At 41.6% G+C, this 17096-nt stretch overlaps 1 protein-coding gene across 2 annotated transcripts; it reads left to right on the top strand.

Annotated features, from left to right (window-relative positions):
* The first annotated feature begins 12248 nt into the window (after nucleotides 1–12248).
* Nucleotides 12249–16771, top strand: LOC115664209 (cellulose synthase-like protein E1). Of its 2 annotated transcripts, none has more exons than XM_030586155.2 (8): nucleotides 12249–12556; nucleotides 13171–13495; nucleotides 14384–14524; nucleotides 14618–14749; nucleotides 14961–15173; nucleotides 15289–15510; nucleotides 15624–15971; nucleotides 16099–16771. In XM_030586155.2, the coding sequence occupies exons 1-8, from the start codon at nucleotides 12282–12284 to the stop codon at nucleotides 16642–16644; spliced, it is 2202 nt and encodes a 733-aa protein (XP_030442015.2). In that variant the 5' UTR covers nucleotides 12249–12281; the 3' UTR covers nucleotides 16645–16771. The 2 variants fall into 2 exon arrangements, with proteins under 2 accessions (XP_030442015.2, XP_056162140.1); XM_056306165.1 differs by having other exon boundaries at nucleotides 12268–12556; nucleotides 13266–13495.
* Nucleotides 16772–17096: the final 325 nt, after the last annotated feature.

Here is a 17096-nt window from a genome sequence, read left to right as displayed (position 1 = left end):
CTCAAACGGAAAGTTCCATAACAAACAAAGTCACGTGTTCGATTCAAATCTTTATATCAGAATTAATGCAGATGTTTATGGCTCAAACAGAAAGTTTTGTAGTGAACGAGGTCGCAAGTTCGATTCGCATCTTTGGATCGGAAACAACGTGGATATCTACAACTCGAACCGAAAGTTCCATTGAGAGTCCGAGATCTCTTGATGATGACGTTAAGAGGAGATCGCTAACACCATTGGCCTCTCTCCGTCTCAAAAGAAAGAAAGGGTAAGAAATGGCACATATTTATTTGTTAAGATTCGCCGCATAATCAAAAAGAAATAGAGAGTAAAAAACGAGAAAGAGAATCGAGACACAAGGTTTTTATCTTGGTTCACCCTTAAACTAGGGCTACATCTAGCAGAGGATTCCATTACAATTAGCAACTTGCACCTCTCTGTTACATCTCTCAATTACAAGAGAAATGGACTATATATAGGCAATAGTTTGATTCAAAATAGGAAACCCCTTTCTAGGAAACCTATTCTAATTTGAAAACCTATTCCAATTAGGAAACCGTTCAATTAGGAAACATATTCAAAATAGGAAACATAATTGAATTAGGAAACTTTCATTTTCCAGGCTCAAACTATAAAAGCCCTCTTGCAGCTTGAGATTGCCGCTCCCGCGACCCTTGCCCACTCATCGGGAAGTGGGACTCCCGTGCCTTCCTGTCAATGGGGAGTATAAACCACACCTCAACATTCTCCCTCTTAGTGAATACTTCACATGCTTCTTCAGACCCAACGCAGTTGTACACCATTTAAATTTTTCTGCACTCACTGCCTTGGTCAAAAAATTTGCACTATTTACTTATGTGTCAATTTTCTCCAACACTACAACCTTCTGTTCCACTTTCTCTCGGATGAAATGATATTGTATGCTGATATGCTTTGTTCTAGCATGAAATACAGGATTCTTAACCAAGAATAGAGCACTCTGGTTATCACACCCAATATTTACTCCTTCTTGTGTAAAACCAAGTTCTTTACACAATCTGCGCATCCATATTACTTCCTTAGCAGAATGAGTAAGGCCATGTATGTAGTAGATAAAGCAACCGTGCTTTGCCTCTTGCTCATCCAACTCATAGCTCCACCGAATAGAGAAATAACATATCCGCTGGTTGACCTTCTGCTTTCAATGTCATATCCCCAATCAGCATCCACGAAACATTTCAATTCTAACACTTGCTGTCCCTTTGAGTTTTTCATGCCTTCATAACATAGCTCAAGGTTAAATGTACCGCGAAGATAACGAAGCACGTGGTTTGCTGCCATCCAATGATCTTTGCCCAGATTGGACATATGTCTGCTCAATACTCTCACTGCTTGAGCAATATCAGGACGAGTACATATCATGGCATACATCAAGCTCCCAACAACGCTTGCATATGGGACTATTGCCATCACTTCGGCTTCCTCTTCAATCTTAAGACACTGGAGCACAGATAACTTGGAACTTGTGGACATGGGGGTCTTCACGGGTTTACAGTCAGCCATGTTGAATTTTTTAAACACACTTTCAACATATTTCTTCTGACTTAGCCACAACTTCCCATTCTCACGCTCTCTTTTAATCTGCATGCCCAAGATGAAGTTTGTTGGGCCTAGATCTTTCATCTCAAATTGTTTTGCCAACAATCCTTTTACCGTGCTAATCATTCTCAAACTATTTCCAACTAGCAGCATGTCATCAACATATAAGGTTAAGATAACAAAATCATCATCTAACCTTTTCAAATAGACACAATGATCAATATCACAACGAACAAAGCCAAGCTTCAAGATATATGAGTCGAACTTTTGGTACCCCATCCTTGGAGATCAGGCCATACAAAGACTTGTTTAGTTTGCAAGCAAGATCTTCTTTTCCTTTGACCACAAACCCTTTCGATTGCTTCATGTAAATATCATCCTCCAAGTCACTACGGAGGAATGCCGTCTTTACATCAAGCTGCTCTACCTCTAGATTGTATGCAGCTGCTATACATAAGACAAATCTTATGGAATTTAATTTAGCAACAGGAGAAAAAATCTCACCATAATCGACTCCCTCTATCTGCGAGTATCTATTAGGAACCAGACGAGCTTTATATCGTTCTATCTCTCCATCTGTGGATATTTTCTTCTTGAACACCCACTTGCAACCAATTGCCTTTCGATCAGTAAGTAGTTTTACGAGACTTCACATTCCGTTTTTATCTAGCGAGTTCATCTAATCTTTCATGGCTTTCTCCCACTGTTGGGCATCCTCAGCGCTTCTTGCTTCTTTACCAGTACTTGGATCATCATCTATAATAATCAGAGCACAATTCTCATTGCCAGCAAATAGGGTATACTTCTCAAGTGGTTTTCTCATCCGTGTGGACCTTCTTAGGATTGACTCAGATGGTGCTTCAACTTCATATTCAATTTCAGAATCTACTACATCATTTGCCTCGTCAGGCTCATCAGTTTTAGAATCTGAATTTTCTGTTCCAACTAGTGTAGCCTCCGCCTCTTCCTTCAAACCAACATCTAACTCAACCGTCTGTGGCTTTTCAAGAGTTTGGTGAATAATCTGATTCGTCGCAGATTCTCTTAATACCACATCGCTGCTGTAGATGATACGTTTAGTATCAAGATTCCACATCTTATACCCTTTGACACTATCCTTGTACCCAATGAAGATACACTTCTTTGACTTACTCTTAAGTTTGTTCCTCTTTTCCTTTGGCACATGTACATATGTTTCACAACCAAACACTCTAACATGGGATATATTTGGTTTCTTTTCAATGGTGTCTGATCCGTCAAAGCTAACGTGGGAGACCTGTTTTTCAGATAACATGCGATTGCCACTGCTTCCGCCCCAAAATTCAGCTGCTAAGCCAGCACCACTTAGCATACTCCTTGCCTTTTTCATGAGAGACCGATTAAGCCTCTCTGCCACCCCATTCTGCAGAGGTGTATAGGGCGTTGTCTTCCGCTTGGCAATGCCACTGGTCGCACAAAATTGATAAAATTTCGCTGAACAGAATTCTCCTCCGTTATCAGTCCGCAAAACTTTGATTTTCCTATCAAACTGATTTTCCACCAAAGCTTTGAACTAGTGAAATTTTTCAAGCACATCATCTTTCCTTTGCAGAAAATATATCTACACATATCTGGAAAAATCATCAGTAAAAGAAACATAATACCTTGATTTTTGAAACGATGAAATGGGTGTAGGACCGAAGACGTCATTGTGGATCAAATTCAGAATCCCTTTCGCTCTTCCTCCTATGGATTCAAAAGATACCTGATTTTGTTTCTCATGTAAACAATGTTCACAAAATCCGAAACCCATAGAACAGCTTGGAATTCCATCCACCATCTTCTTTGAGGTAAGGGTCATCAACCCTTTCTCACCGATATGACCCAATCTTCGATGCTATAACATCGAAAGATCTTCTTCCACCTGCTCTGAGATATAACTCTCACCACCGATCATTGTGCTTCCTAATGACTTTCACAATTTTCCATACCGTTTGCCTCTGGCGATCACCATAGATCCACGGGTTAGCTTGCATGAATATTTGTCGCTAGTGAAGGTAATGCCAGCATCTAACATAGTTCCCACAGAAATAAGATTCCTCAAAAGACCAAGAATATGCATCACATCCGGAAGATTCTTGATTGTCCCATCTTTCATCTTCAGCTTCACCATTCCGCGACCAATAATATCAAGCGTCGTGTCATCCCCCATTCGCACTGTACCTCCCTGATATGGCTCATAATAGCAAAATCAATCTCTATGAGGCGTCATGTGGAAAGACGCTCCAATATCAATTATCCATGCACTGCAATCATCCTATGATGAATTGTAGACGAGATACATGTCTCCCGTGCCGTTGTCATCAGCATTTTTTGTACTAAAGGATGATGCCTCATCTCGCTTCTCTGGACCTACACTTTTGCTTCTACAATCTTTCTTCAAGTGTTCAGCCTTTTTGCACTTCCAACACGTTATTTCTAATCGATCTCTACTTTTAGATATTCCTCTAGACTTATTCCTGCCACCAAATCTGGATTTGGATCGTTCACTGTGCCTTCCTCTTAAGAAAAGAGCCTCTTGCGTTGCACTATCAGGACCTGCTCTCCTCAGACAATATAGCAGCTACAACGCCCTCAAAGGAGAATGCACTAACATCAGTGCCAATCAAAATAATTATAAGTTCCCATGAATTTGACAGTAAATACAACAAAGTACACACTTTATCTTTCTCATCCAGATTGACATCGATCGATGCAAGTTGCCCACAAATAGTATTAAATTTGTCTAAGTGTGCTAAAAAAAATCACCTTTGCTCATCCGCAAGATGTACAGTTGCTTCCACAGAAAAAGTTTATTCACGAGCGACTTGCTCTGATAAAGGTTTTCCAACTTCATCCAGAGATCCTTGACCTTTTTCTCAGAAGTCACGTTCACTAGAACGCTATCCATAAGGCAGAGCCAAATTAGGCTTCACGCCCTCCGATCACTGCTATTTCACGCCTTCAATTCATCAGACGTGGACTCGGTCTCCTTTGCCTTCTCCTTAGATTTTTCCTTGGGTTTATCTTCCTCGATGGCGTGCCATAGATCTATGTCCACGAGCAAAGCCTCCATCTTCAATTTCCATAACTCAAAACCCTTTACTCCGAACTTCTCTACTTCAATCCGTGATTGACCAGCCGACAACATCTTCCCAAAATTCGATTTTTCGGATCTCTCTTCACCAAGAAACCGTAACCTCAAACCTTACTCTGATACCAAATGTTAGGATCCGCTGCACGATCACAAAGACATAGAGAGTAAAAAACGAGAAAGGGAATCGAGACACAAGGTTTTTATTCTAGTTCACCCTTAAACTAGGGCTATGTCCAGCAGAGGATTCCACTATAATTAGCACCTCGTACATCTCTATTACATATCTCAATTACAAGAGAAAGAGACTATATATAGGCAATAGTTTGATTCAAAATAGGAATCCTCTTTCTAGAAAACCTATTCTAATTAGGAAACCTACTCCAATTAGGAAACCATTCAATTAGGAAATCTATTCAAAATAGGAAACCTAATTGAATTAGAAAACTTTCCTTTTCCGGGGTCAAACTATAAAAGCTTTCTTGCGGCTCTGGACCGCCGCTCCCGCGACCCTTGCCTGCTTACCAGGGAGTGGGACCCCCGTACTTTCCTATCGATGGGGAGTATGAATCACACCCCAACATTATCAGCATTGTGAGAGGCTGGGTCAATCCTTTTCACATGTAGCGAAGATTCTCTTGCAGAAGGAATGAGCCTCTTCTTTTTCTTGGTTTTGAAGGAAGAAGACGCCGCTAGTTTCTGCGGGAAACGTCATGTCCGATGCAGGTTCATGGGCAAAGACAAGACAAAGTAAGCAAAGCTTTGGCTGCCTTCTTCACATCTCACCAACTTCAGCTGGCCCATCTTCATCGAAAACGATTAACCTAATCCCCTATGCCCCATTACGCCAACCCAATAGAACAAACAAGAAAATACAACAGTAATTGACTGAGCTTGAGCCTGTTTTATCAAAGAAATAATGGACGGAACCAACTACGAGTTCAAACTTCAAATGTATCCGCATGAAATTGACTTTAACTGATCCTTTTTATCCTGTGTCCTTTGACAAATGCAACAAAAAACCGCGCTCGAGATTTTCCTCTCCACTTTTCCTTTTCTACGATTTTTGAAGCTCTAATGCAAAATCTATTTAGCAATTAGTGTAAACAATCTACGTATGATGTTGTCATACTATTAGTGATTTTGTAGTATATTCCTAACACGATATGAAAATACAATACATTGTGCAACCATAATATTTTCGTCTATACATTACAACGAAATGTTATAGAATTCATTTGATTTTTGAATAATATCCATAGCCTAATAATGGCAGTTTATATCCCATGGCCTTTTTTTTGGCTTTGACTGACATCCTTAGATTTGTTTCTTTAAATGCATCAAACTATCTCCAATCCACGTTCCGGATGCCCATCTTCCCCAAATTGCAATACGTGGTCATTGTTGCACCGTCGCTAGTGTATAATTTAAAGAACCCTTCTTCCTGTTTTTTTCTTGTTTTTTTGGTCGAATAACCCTTCTTCGTTTTCCCTTGACGATAGATTTCCACGTTCGTGGGTCGTAAAGTAAGATGTAATCATGGTCAAACGTGTTTGTGTTCTTCCATCAATGGCGTCCGGTACGATCTTAACTCGTGCAGCTCCAGACGCGTCTGACTCTTTTTTTCTTTTTGGGGTGCAGGTCGTGAGCCCGTGGTTCATGCCGTTTGCGTGCATGTTCCTAGCCAGGGACGCTTATAGCCTGGTCGAGGCCGTGAGTTGCGGAGCCAAGCCCAAAGCGTGGTGGAACTCCCAGCGGATGCTCCTAATCCGAAGGACAACCCCGTTCATCTTCGCCTTCATTGATGCCGTCCTCAACAGGCTCAGCCTGTCCCAGATCGCCTTCAACCTCACGGCGAAGGTGGCAACGGACGACGCGGTGTCGAGGTACGAGAAGGAAATCATGGACTTCAGCGGAAGCTCCATGATGTTCGTCTCCATAGCAACGTTGGCCTTGCTAAATCTCTTTTGTTTGGTTGGTGGATCGATGAAATTTGGCATGGACTCGAAGTTGCGGGGGCAAATGGCTCTCGGTGGGCTTGTGGTCTTGTTCAATTTACCCGTTTACCATGCGCTTTGCATCAGGAGCGACAAAGGTTGATTTCTAGCCTCGGTTGTGTTCAAGTCTGTTCCTGTGGCTTCAGTGGCTTGTCTACTTGCAAATTTGATAGGCTGATAAACAAAGAGTTCGAGATTGATATTTGAGATTACTTTCGATATAGTTGTAATTAAAATTCTTTTGGTGCACATTTACTTATATGTAAGAGCCGTGGTGTCCCAAACACACCACTCACTAATGCGATCACCACAATCTTATATACTTATGATTTTGCGTAAGCGGAAGATAATCCTTTTTAAGATCATCATTTATAACATGAATTACACATAAGAAAAACACTTGATTATAGCTGACCGGAACAACTTTCTTTCTTACGAGCCATAATAAAAACAGTACCACCTAAGACAAACATGTGGAAAACACAACTTTCATATATTTCCTCTTGACTTCCTTTTATCTTCTATATAAAGGAGTGTTTGATCAAAAAGCTATCAAAAGACAAGATAACACTCTCATAGGCGCTCTAGGAAGTCAAGGTATCCTATCACCATTATCCAAAAATGCGCCTGCCTGCACTCCCACCATACATATTGCAACTCCACACCCCGTCCTAGCTACGCCTGGCCGTCTCCACGGCCTCCACCGAAGCTGCCGTCGTCTCACGGGAACGGGATCGGTCCCCAGAGTCTCCCGTTGTGGCGCATGTAGACAGCCACGAACTAGTAGGTAAGCAGTCCCGTCTCCAATCCCGTGTCAACCAACAGATATGATATGTACTTCACAAAAGTAACTCCCGGGATATCCGGGTTCGTAAACTCAGAGAGCGACCCCGTGAAGTCGAGGGGTGCTCCATACAACGCGATAGGCGAGGTGGGAGGTGCGGCCATACTAATACTAATACTAATCTGAAAATTTTAATTTCAACAACAAGTTGAATATTCTAAATTAATCGTCTCATTTCTAATATGCAAGCTAACCAAACCACAAAATTTACTCACAATTTATTATAACACTGTCACAAACACTTTCCCGATTCATGAATTCACACACGCCAGTTCACCGTCCGGCCTACCAAGGTTCGCTGTCCTTGGCCATCTCACTCAGAGGCATCCCTAACAAGATAGGAGCATCCCAGACACACAGCATAGGGGCATCCTAACTCCTTTAGGGAATATGCATATCGGTTCGCTGTCTGATAGCTTATCACATTTCACACTTAATTTTGACGTCACTCTCGCACCACATGTGCACATTTCAATATCAATGCAATAAAATGTCACTTTTGTCATGATATAACAATCACACATGCATTACTAGCCAAATTGTCAGTTTCACCCAATCAACACCAGACCAGGCCAATTTGCACTAGAACAGCACAGAACCATGTCTTAATTACTCAATCTTACCAAAACCGATCACCCTATCCATTTCACTACACAACGCGATTCAACGAGATTACACTAAACCTCCGAACTTTCTACTCACCGTAAACCATACCAAATCCATTCCAAAAATTACCACTTTTAAATATGTCGTAGATTAGGACGTTCTAATCAAATTCCATCAAGGGAGTTCATTGAGATTTAACACCAATACAGGCGAACAAAATTTGACAAACCAAAAGTTAGAATTTCCGAAATCTCAAATCCACGTCCTAAAATTAATAACAATTCTAGTTTGGAATTCGAATTCTAGGCCCAATGACTATCACAATTAACGACTCAAAGATTAATCAACAAAAATGGGTTAGTTTCCACTTGCCTATTGACGTTAGGATTCCCGTGAATCCTTTTAGGCCGGGTGGTGCAACGGTGGCCGAGCGTCAGTGAAGACGAGCGATGGCCGAGAGCGAGTGAGATGAAGACAAGCGGCTGTGAGGGCCTGAAACGTGAGAAAATGGGAGGGAAAAGAAAAGAAGGAGGGCCGGCTGGTTGTGGGGGAGAATGGGGGCGTGAGTGGAGGACATGGGGGAAGGGAGGTGTAGCGGCTGGGGTAGGTGGCAAGGGAAAGGAAATGAGGTGGCTGAGGTGGCTGATGCCTGGGGAGGGATTGGTATCATGCAAGAGGAAGTGCAGGTGGTCTGAGGGCTGGAGGCGATGGCAAGAGGGATCGGTGGTGGCTGAATAGGGGAGGGTAGATGGCATGACATGGGGAAGACTTGCATGGGGGAGGCTAGCGTGGCAATGGGGCGGACAGCAAGGTGGAGTTGGAAAGAGGGGTGGGCGTGGCAATGAGGAGGAGAGGGTGAGTGGAGGAGGGCTGCTGGCAATGGGGAAGGGGAAGACATGCATGGGGAAGCAAGATGGCGTTGGGGGCGTGGGGGGAAAGAAAGAAACGGTGCTGCATGGGCTGATGACGTGGGAAAGAAATGGGAAAATGGTGGCTGGCGTGACGGTGACGTGATGGCGCAGTGGTGGAAATAGTGATGGCAATGGTGGCGACGTGGTGATATCCGAACTTTCCGAAATTAACACTTCCCAACTTCCAGCGATGAACGTTCTCATCGCCACCATCCATTCGCTCACTTTGTTTGTTAAATGAATCGACAAAATTTTGGAATGTCACAAAGACTAAATTTACAAAAGCGCAAAAGGTTAGACTTTTTGGACAATTTTCCCACTCAAACTCAAGTCTTCCACTTAGCTTGAGAATAGTTTAACCACTTCACCATGTAAAATTAACATACAATTTGTTCCCAAAACTATTGAATATGTCTTGAGTTTAAGCTCGTGAAATAAAATGGGTCCAATGTTTACTTCTACTTCCTATCAATTTTTTGGTTTTTTCTTAAGGATGAAAATAGAAATATCATGATGGTCACACGAAAGAGATCTTATCTCTGAACAAATGAGAGAGAAGAAGATAAGAAGAGTTTCCTTCGGAAAAGAAGAGAAAAGAGAGTGCAATGATGGAGGCATGGGGGTCGATGTGAACCTCTTGTCCTTTCTATTGAATGCCGCACAAAAGGAACAAAGAGAATAATAAAATAGACAAACGAGAGTTTAGGGACGAAAAATCTCAATTCTCAATTATTCCCGATTTCACTCTAGGATAGAAGGTTTTGTTTCTACCAAAGGACGTGAAGTTGACCTTACTCAACAATCAACACAACATGGTGTTGCCGCCGATGCTCTTTCTTTCTCTAGCACGCGCGGGTTTAACAGGTGCACAATGAAAAGAAGATGAAACAAAGTCATGGACATGAAAACCAGCTTGGAATCAACCGTTTCAATTCCGGGTCGGTTCCTTATATATACATCTTGATTCCCAATTATAAGAATTTGAAATTGGCCCTGACTGGATAGGTTCCCGATTTCATATCGAGAACCCATTCATCTCGATACCCAATCACCCTTGTAAGTCGGACTAATCAAGTAATGTCATTACGAACTTGAGATTTACAATTATTTTCTCGGGACATGATCTGCTGATCAAATATCTCATCATCCCTTTGTCCTTTTTAAATTCAGCCGAATAAATTCGTGAGAAAATTGAGAATCTATCTCTTTCGCTGACTAATAATTAAAATGATGATATTGGACGCCACTATGTCTCACAGCCAATGGCTTAAAAAGTGTAGCAGAAAAATCAACCATGCATTATATACTAATATGCAGGATTAAGCCTGAGCTAATCCCCACACCTTGAGGTCATAATGACGTGAGCCAGTGTCAGTGCGTCACCCCATACGTCAAGTTGGTTCAAATCGGACTCACATTATATAATTCCTTAGTTTGACCAAATTGGAAGCCCTCATTCATTTTATTCAACATCAAAGGTTGCTCATTTTTCAATCTCCATAGATGAAATCGACTCGATCGGAATGATAATTTCATGGAAAATTAAGAATAATTAGCTTTATAACTCAATCAAAACTTATCCATTTCATAAGCGTGAGGGACGGATTCTCTTAAACTAGCTCAAGATTATCTCATTAATTCTTTAAGATTTGTTCTTAGATAAACACTTAAAAACACGATGAGACTTTAAACATTGCTGGGAAAAATGAAATGACGTTTTTATCGATTAAAGTTTGAAATTTTAGGAATAATTGAGTTAGACATGAAACAAACCAACAAGGTGGTTGGTGTAGTGGTAAACGGCTCAAATGATTTTCATGAGGTCACCAATTCGTTTTACATCTTTGGATCGAAAGTAGTGCAAATATGTATGACTCAAACGGAAAGTTCCATAACGAACGAAGTCTCGTGTTCGATTCAAATTTTTAGATCAAAATTAGTGCAAATATTTATGGCTCAAACGGAAAGTTTCGTAGAGAACGAGGTCGCGAGTTCGATTCACATCTTTGGATCAAAAGCAGCGTGGATATCTACGGCTCGACCCGAAAGTTCCATTGAGAGTTTGAGATCTGTTATGATGACGTTCAGAGGAGATCGCTAACACTGCTGGCCTCTCTCCATCTCAAAAGAAAGAAAGGGTAAGAAATGACGCACATTTATCAGCATCGTGAGAGGCTGGGTCAATCCTTTTTTTCATGTAGCGAAGAATCTCCTGCAGAAGGAATGAGCCTCTTCTTTTTCTTGGTTTAGAAGGAAGAAGACGCCGCCAGTTTCTGCGGGAAACGTCGTGTCCGATGCAGGTTCATGGGCAAAGACAAGACAAAGTAAGCAAAGCTTTGGCTGCCTTCTTCACATCTCACCAACTTCAGCTGGCCCATCTTCATCGAAAACGATTAACCTAATCCCCTATGCCCCATTACGCCAACCCAATAGAACAAACAAGAAAAGACAACAGTAATTGACTGAGCTTGAGCTTGTTTTATCAAAGAAATAATGGACGGAACCAACTACGAGTTCAAACTTCAAATGTATCCGCACGAAATTGACTTTAACTGATCCTTTTTATCCTGTGCCCTTTGACAAATGCGACAAAAAACCGCACGCGAGATCTCTCCACTTTTCCTTTTCTGCGATTTTTGAAGCTCTAATGTAAAATCTATTTAGCAATCAGTGTAAACAATCTACGTATGATATTATCATACTATTAGTGATTTTGTAATATATTCCTAACACGATATAAAAACACGGTATATTGTGCAACCATATTATTTTTGTCTATACAGTACAAAACGAAATGTTATAGAATTCCTTTGATTTTGGATATAATATCCATTGCCTAAAAATGGAAGTTATATCCCGTGGCCTTTTTTTTTGGATTGACTACCATCCTTAGATTTGTTTCTTTAAATGCATCAGACTATCTCCAATCCACGTTCCGGATGCCCATCTTCCCCAAATTGCAATACGTGGTCATTGTTGCACCGTCGCTAGTGTATGATATAAAGAACCCTTCTTCCTTTTTTTTTCTTGTTTTTTTGGTCGAATAACCCTACTTCGTTTTCCCTTGATGATAGATTTCCACGTTCGTGGGTCGTAAAGTAAGATGCAGTCATGGTCAAACATGGTGGATGGGAGTTTTAAATTCCCTTTGCGTCCTCTATATCTAACAAATGAAATGTCTGTGGGCGTCGATATAAATCATTAGTGGAGACAGACAGAGAGACACAGAGAGAGAGATGGGAGGTGAGGGATATATTCCATTGTTCGAGACTACAAGGGCCAGAGGGACGCTGGCGTACAGGGTGTTTGCAAGCACCATCTTCCTGGGGATATGCATGATATGGGCTTATAGATTGAGTCATGTGCCGAGTGAACCGGAGCACGGTCCGATTTGGGTTTGGTTCGGCCTGCTTGCGGCTGAGCTGTGGTTCGGCCTCTACTGGGTTCTCATGCAAGCTTGCCGCTGGAGACTCGTCTATCGCCGCACCTTCAAGGATCGGCTCTCTCACAGGTCGGTCTCTCTCTCTCTCTCTCTCTCTCTCTCTCTCTCTCTCTCTCTCTCTCTCTCTCTCTCTCTCTCTCTCTCTCTCTCTCTCGCTAGCCTCGCTATGAAACATGAATTGCAATGTTTACAGTTATCGGTTCAGTGGTCATCGACCATACTTGGTGATCATAAGTTTAAGAGAAGCACAGTATACTAGCCGGCAGCAGCTGCTTGCTCTTTGAACGGTCGTTGAGCATTAGAAGTTTGACCCAGAGAGAAGAGCTCCCTTGTTGAAAATTGCATGAAGTAGGTCCTTCTGATTGGATTATGATGATGTAGAGTCCCCAGTTAGGCGGTAGCTGCATGGTCTACAGAGAGATTGCAGTATTAATATTCTATAGGGAGTCTGTTTGACCTTTCTCAATGCCCACTCATGGCACTAAAGTCGAACCTGAGAGAAAAACAGATCACAAAACTCCAAAAATGGCTCACCCTCTCGAGCGAATGATAAAGTAAACTATTTTAAAAGCATAAACTATGATCAGATGAATGTATGATTTTAATATAAAAAATTTAAACATTATCAATTGTTGGTAATTTTATAAATTGTGCGCAAATGAAAAAAACAATAACAAAAGCAGGTATGATAAGGATCTACCTGGGGTGGACATATTCGTGTGCACGGCAGACCCCGCCATCGAACCACCGATGATGGTGATCAATACCGTCCTGTCAGTGATGGCTTACGATTATCCACCAGAGAAGATGAGTGTCTATCTCTCGGATGACGCCGGTTCGAACATCACGTACTACGCTTTGCTAGAAGCTTCCCAATTCGCCAAGCATTGGATACCGTTTTGCCGAAGATTCACGGTGGAGCCCAGGTCACCGGCTGCTTATTTCCGATCGCCGTCGAGCGATCAACTTAGTGCCAACGGTAAAAATGAAGAATTGTCGGCTATCAAGGTAAATAGTCTCTCTCACATGTTGATTTCCCATTTTTTAGTCAACAGGAGTAAATTGTCCATTTTCTCTTTTATTCTGATCATTGAAAAAGGAAATAATTTAATTATGGGGGAATTCAGGGTTAAAAGTTCAACGCTTACAAGAAAAATTAGGGCTTTGTAAAGTTCGAGGAAATTTTCTCTGAAGGAGATAGAAGAGTTCTACTGTTCCGTGCCAATAAATTTCAATAAATGTTGAAAAATATAAAAAAACTAATGTTAAAAAATTAGTGGTGACCTTTTTTTATGTAAGTTGTTGGTAACTTATTAATATTTTGTAAAATTATCAACTTGTTCTCATAATTTGACATTTACCAATCTAGCTTCCCCACTTTTATTTGCGTAAATTATTACTTTTTGGATTTATTTTACTAACATTTTGGATTTATTAACTCTCATATAAAATTACCAATTAAAATAGAGGGATTTACCAATTTATGTCGTACTAAAGAGGAGATACTACGTCTGAATTTGAGAAGAGTCTCCATAAGGAGAGAGTCTTTTGCCATGGGCACATCTCATTCAACAATACCTCATATTTATGTACTTTTTATAGAAATTATCAATTTTTCTCCGATTAAATTAACAACTAATATTGAGTCACTAATGTTTGTTTGGTTATTTTAAACTACCAACTTCTATTCTCTCTCTGAACCAAGAAAAGCTTTTTTTGCTGAGAAACCATTTTTGGGAAGCAGAACAGCAGCATCGTCCAAGGAGATAATTAGTTCTCTTGTAGATTACTAGGAACAACCATGTTCTGTCACTACTGCTTCGATAAAATTCGCGTAGGTGCATACTAATCCTCAAAATCCAGATGATTCTTAATCTCTGTCAATTTCAACATCAGAAACTATATGAAGACATGAAGAATAGGATCGAAACTGCCCACGAACTCGGCCGGATCTCTGAGGATATCCGCTCAAAACATAAGGAGTTCTCTCAGTGGGATTCCTATATTTCTCGACAAGATCACAACACGTTTCTTGAGGTATGCCGACTTTCGATATGCTAAGCATAGTAGCTTGTAACTTCTCATGCTAATTATCTGCCGATGACTAATTAATTAGCCCGTTTGTTTCAGATACTAATCGATAGGACGACCCGGAAGGCCGTGGATGCCGAAGGCAATGCACTGTCCACACTGGTTTACATGGCTCGCGAAAAGAGACCGCAATATTTTCATAACTTCAAAGCCGGAGCCATGAATGCGCTGGTAATGTGCGCACAGACAATAGAACTAGTACAAGACATGGAAACCGTGAATGCATGCATTGATCTCGCATTAAGATGCATTTTTTGTGAAGTTTGGTCTCAGAGTTCCTGAATTTCTATCATCATGCTATGGTTTTCAGTGTCCTTATACTGACATCATCATGTGATGCAATTTTCTAAGGGCTGAATTCGTTATCTGTTCAAAAATGCAGATAAGGGTATCATCGGCTATCAGCAGCGGGAGGATCATTCTCAATGTGGACTGCGACATGTACTCGAACAACTCGGAGTCGATAAGAGACGCGCTTTGCTTTCTCATGGACGAAGAAAGAGGGGATGAGATTGCCTACGTGCAGTTCCCGCAGAACTTCGAGAATGTCACCAAGAACGAACAGTATAGCAGTTCATTAAGAGTGATTTCTGAGGTGAGTGGATATTCGCAGTCTCAGAGCTTCCTATTTTATCTGTCTGCACGTCATTTTGAAATTTCGCATCAGTTAGTTGATCTTCTTGGCCGCCTCTTCTTTGATTGCATTGAAGGTGGAATTTCATGGCTTGGATGGTCAAGGAGGTGTGCTCTATATTGGGAGCGGGTGCTTTCACAGGCGAGACACTCTTTGCGGGAAGAAGATCGGCAGAGAAGTCATAACTAGATGGAGTGAAAATAGCGGAATCGACCCAAATGGAGGTATTTATAAACCAGAAGAGCTCAAGAAACTTGCAAGCTGCAGTTATGAGGAGAACACTGAATGGGGAAGAGAGGTTTAGTATTGTGTAGTATTGTCAATAGACGCCAATGAAACTACTACTGTTTAATCTGAGAAGATTAAGGACAGAAAAGGGCCTAAAAGGATTTGTTTCTGTGATTCGGGCAGATGGGCTTAAAGTACGGTTGTCCGGTGGAAGACGTGATCACGGGGCTATCAATCCAGTACCGAGGATGGAGATCCGTCTACTTCAACCCCAGGAGGAACGCTTTCCTAGGTGTCGCGCCAACCACGCTGCTCCAGTTGCTCGTGCAGCACAAGAGATGGTCGGAGGGCGATTTCCAGATCTTGCTGTCCCGATACAGCCCGGCATGGCACGGGCTGGGGAAGATCAGCCCTGGCCTCATAATGTGCTATCTCCCCTATTGCCTCTGGGCTCCTAATTGCTTGCCGACTCTCTATTACACTATCATCCCCTCACTTTGCCTACTGAAAGGCATTTCGTTGTTTCCAGAGGTATTGTTTACAAATCTTACTATGTTACTGTGTTCCCTTTTCAATTGCACTGCATTCAACTAGACAATGTCATCGTATCAGACAAATTATGGTCCATTTTAGCTAAGTTTGTGTTACTATGAATCAGGTGACAAGCCCATGGTTCATTCCATTTGCATACGTGATTTTTTGCAAGTACGCTTATAGTTTGGCGGAGTACCTCTGGTCTGGCGGCACGGTCCTCGGTTGGTGGAACGACCAGAGAATATGGCTCTACAAGAGGACTAGCTCTTACCTCTTCGCCGCCATCGACACGGTGGCGAAACTGCTGGGGTTCTCCGAGACAGCGTTCGTGATCACTTCGAAGGTGGCCGAAGAAGGAGTCGCCCAGCGGTACGAGAAGGAGATGATGGAGTTCGGGGCCACGTCCCCGATGTTCACCATATTGACCACTCTCGCTCTGCTCAACCTGGTTTGCTTCCTCGGCGCGGCACTGACGGGGTTCGCATCTGGGGGTGCCGGGTTCTTCGGATCGATGTTGCTGCAAGCAATTTTGTGTGCAGTTCTGATTCTTATCAATCTGCCAATCTATCATGGCATTCTAAGGAAGGATGAGGGCAAGATGCCAATTTCTACAACAGTTGCATCAACTGTGATTGCAGTGTCCGCCTGCACCATTTTTGTTTCCTTTTGATAGTAAATTAGACGATTCAAGTGGTTTTGGCTTTTACACCCACTGTAGGACAATTAGTTTATGAGGCTCTCTTTTGTTATCATCAATAGGAAGCTTTTATGAGACTAAGAATTTACATTGTCGACGCTGCTGGTGGGAAAAAAAATCTCAAGCAACTTTTATCACAATTTATCTGTGGGCTAAAAAAATCTTAAGCAACTTTTATTACTATCCCTTGGTCCTAGCCGCAGAATTTTATTGTCCGTGCGAAAAAAATATATATTATATTGGTAGATTTTAATTAGTGTTGATAAAAAGCAAAAAAATTAACAAAAAAAACTGATGACATATTTTCCAGGTCAATTGTTTGCATTTTATCAACGCTTTTACGAAATTAATAATTTGTTTATAGTTTGCAAATTAACAATGTTTGAACTATCTTACCAAGTTTCACTCGTACAAGTTACTAATGT

The sequence above is a fragment of the Syzygium oleosum genome, unplaced genomic scaffold (assembly GCF_021117445.2).
Source record: "Syzygium oleosum isolate NSW1041296 unplaced genomic scaffold, Sole_v2.1 Sole_v2.02, whole genome shotgun sequence".
NCBI classification, from domain to species: domain Eukaryota; kingdom Viridiplantae; phylum Streptophyta; class Magnoliopsida; order Myrtales; family Myrtaceae; genus Syzygium; species Syzygium oleosum.
This window is presented reverse-complemented; position numbering and strand designations above follow the sequence as displayed.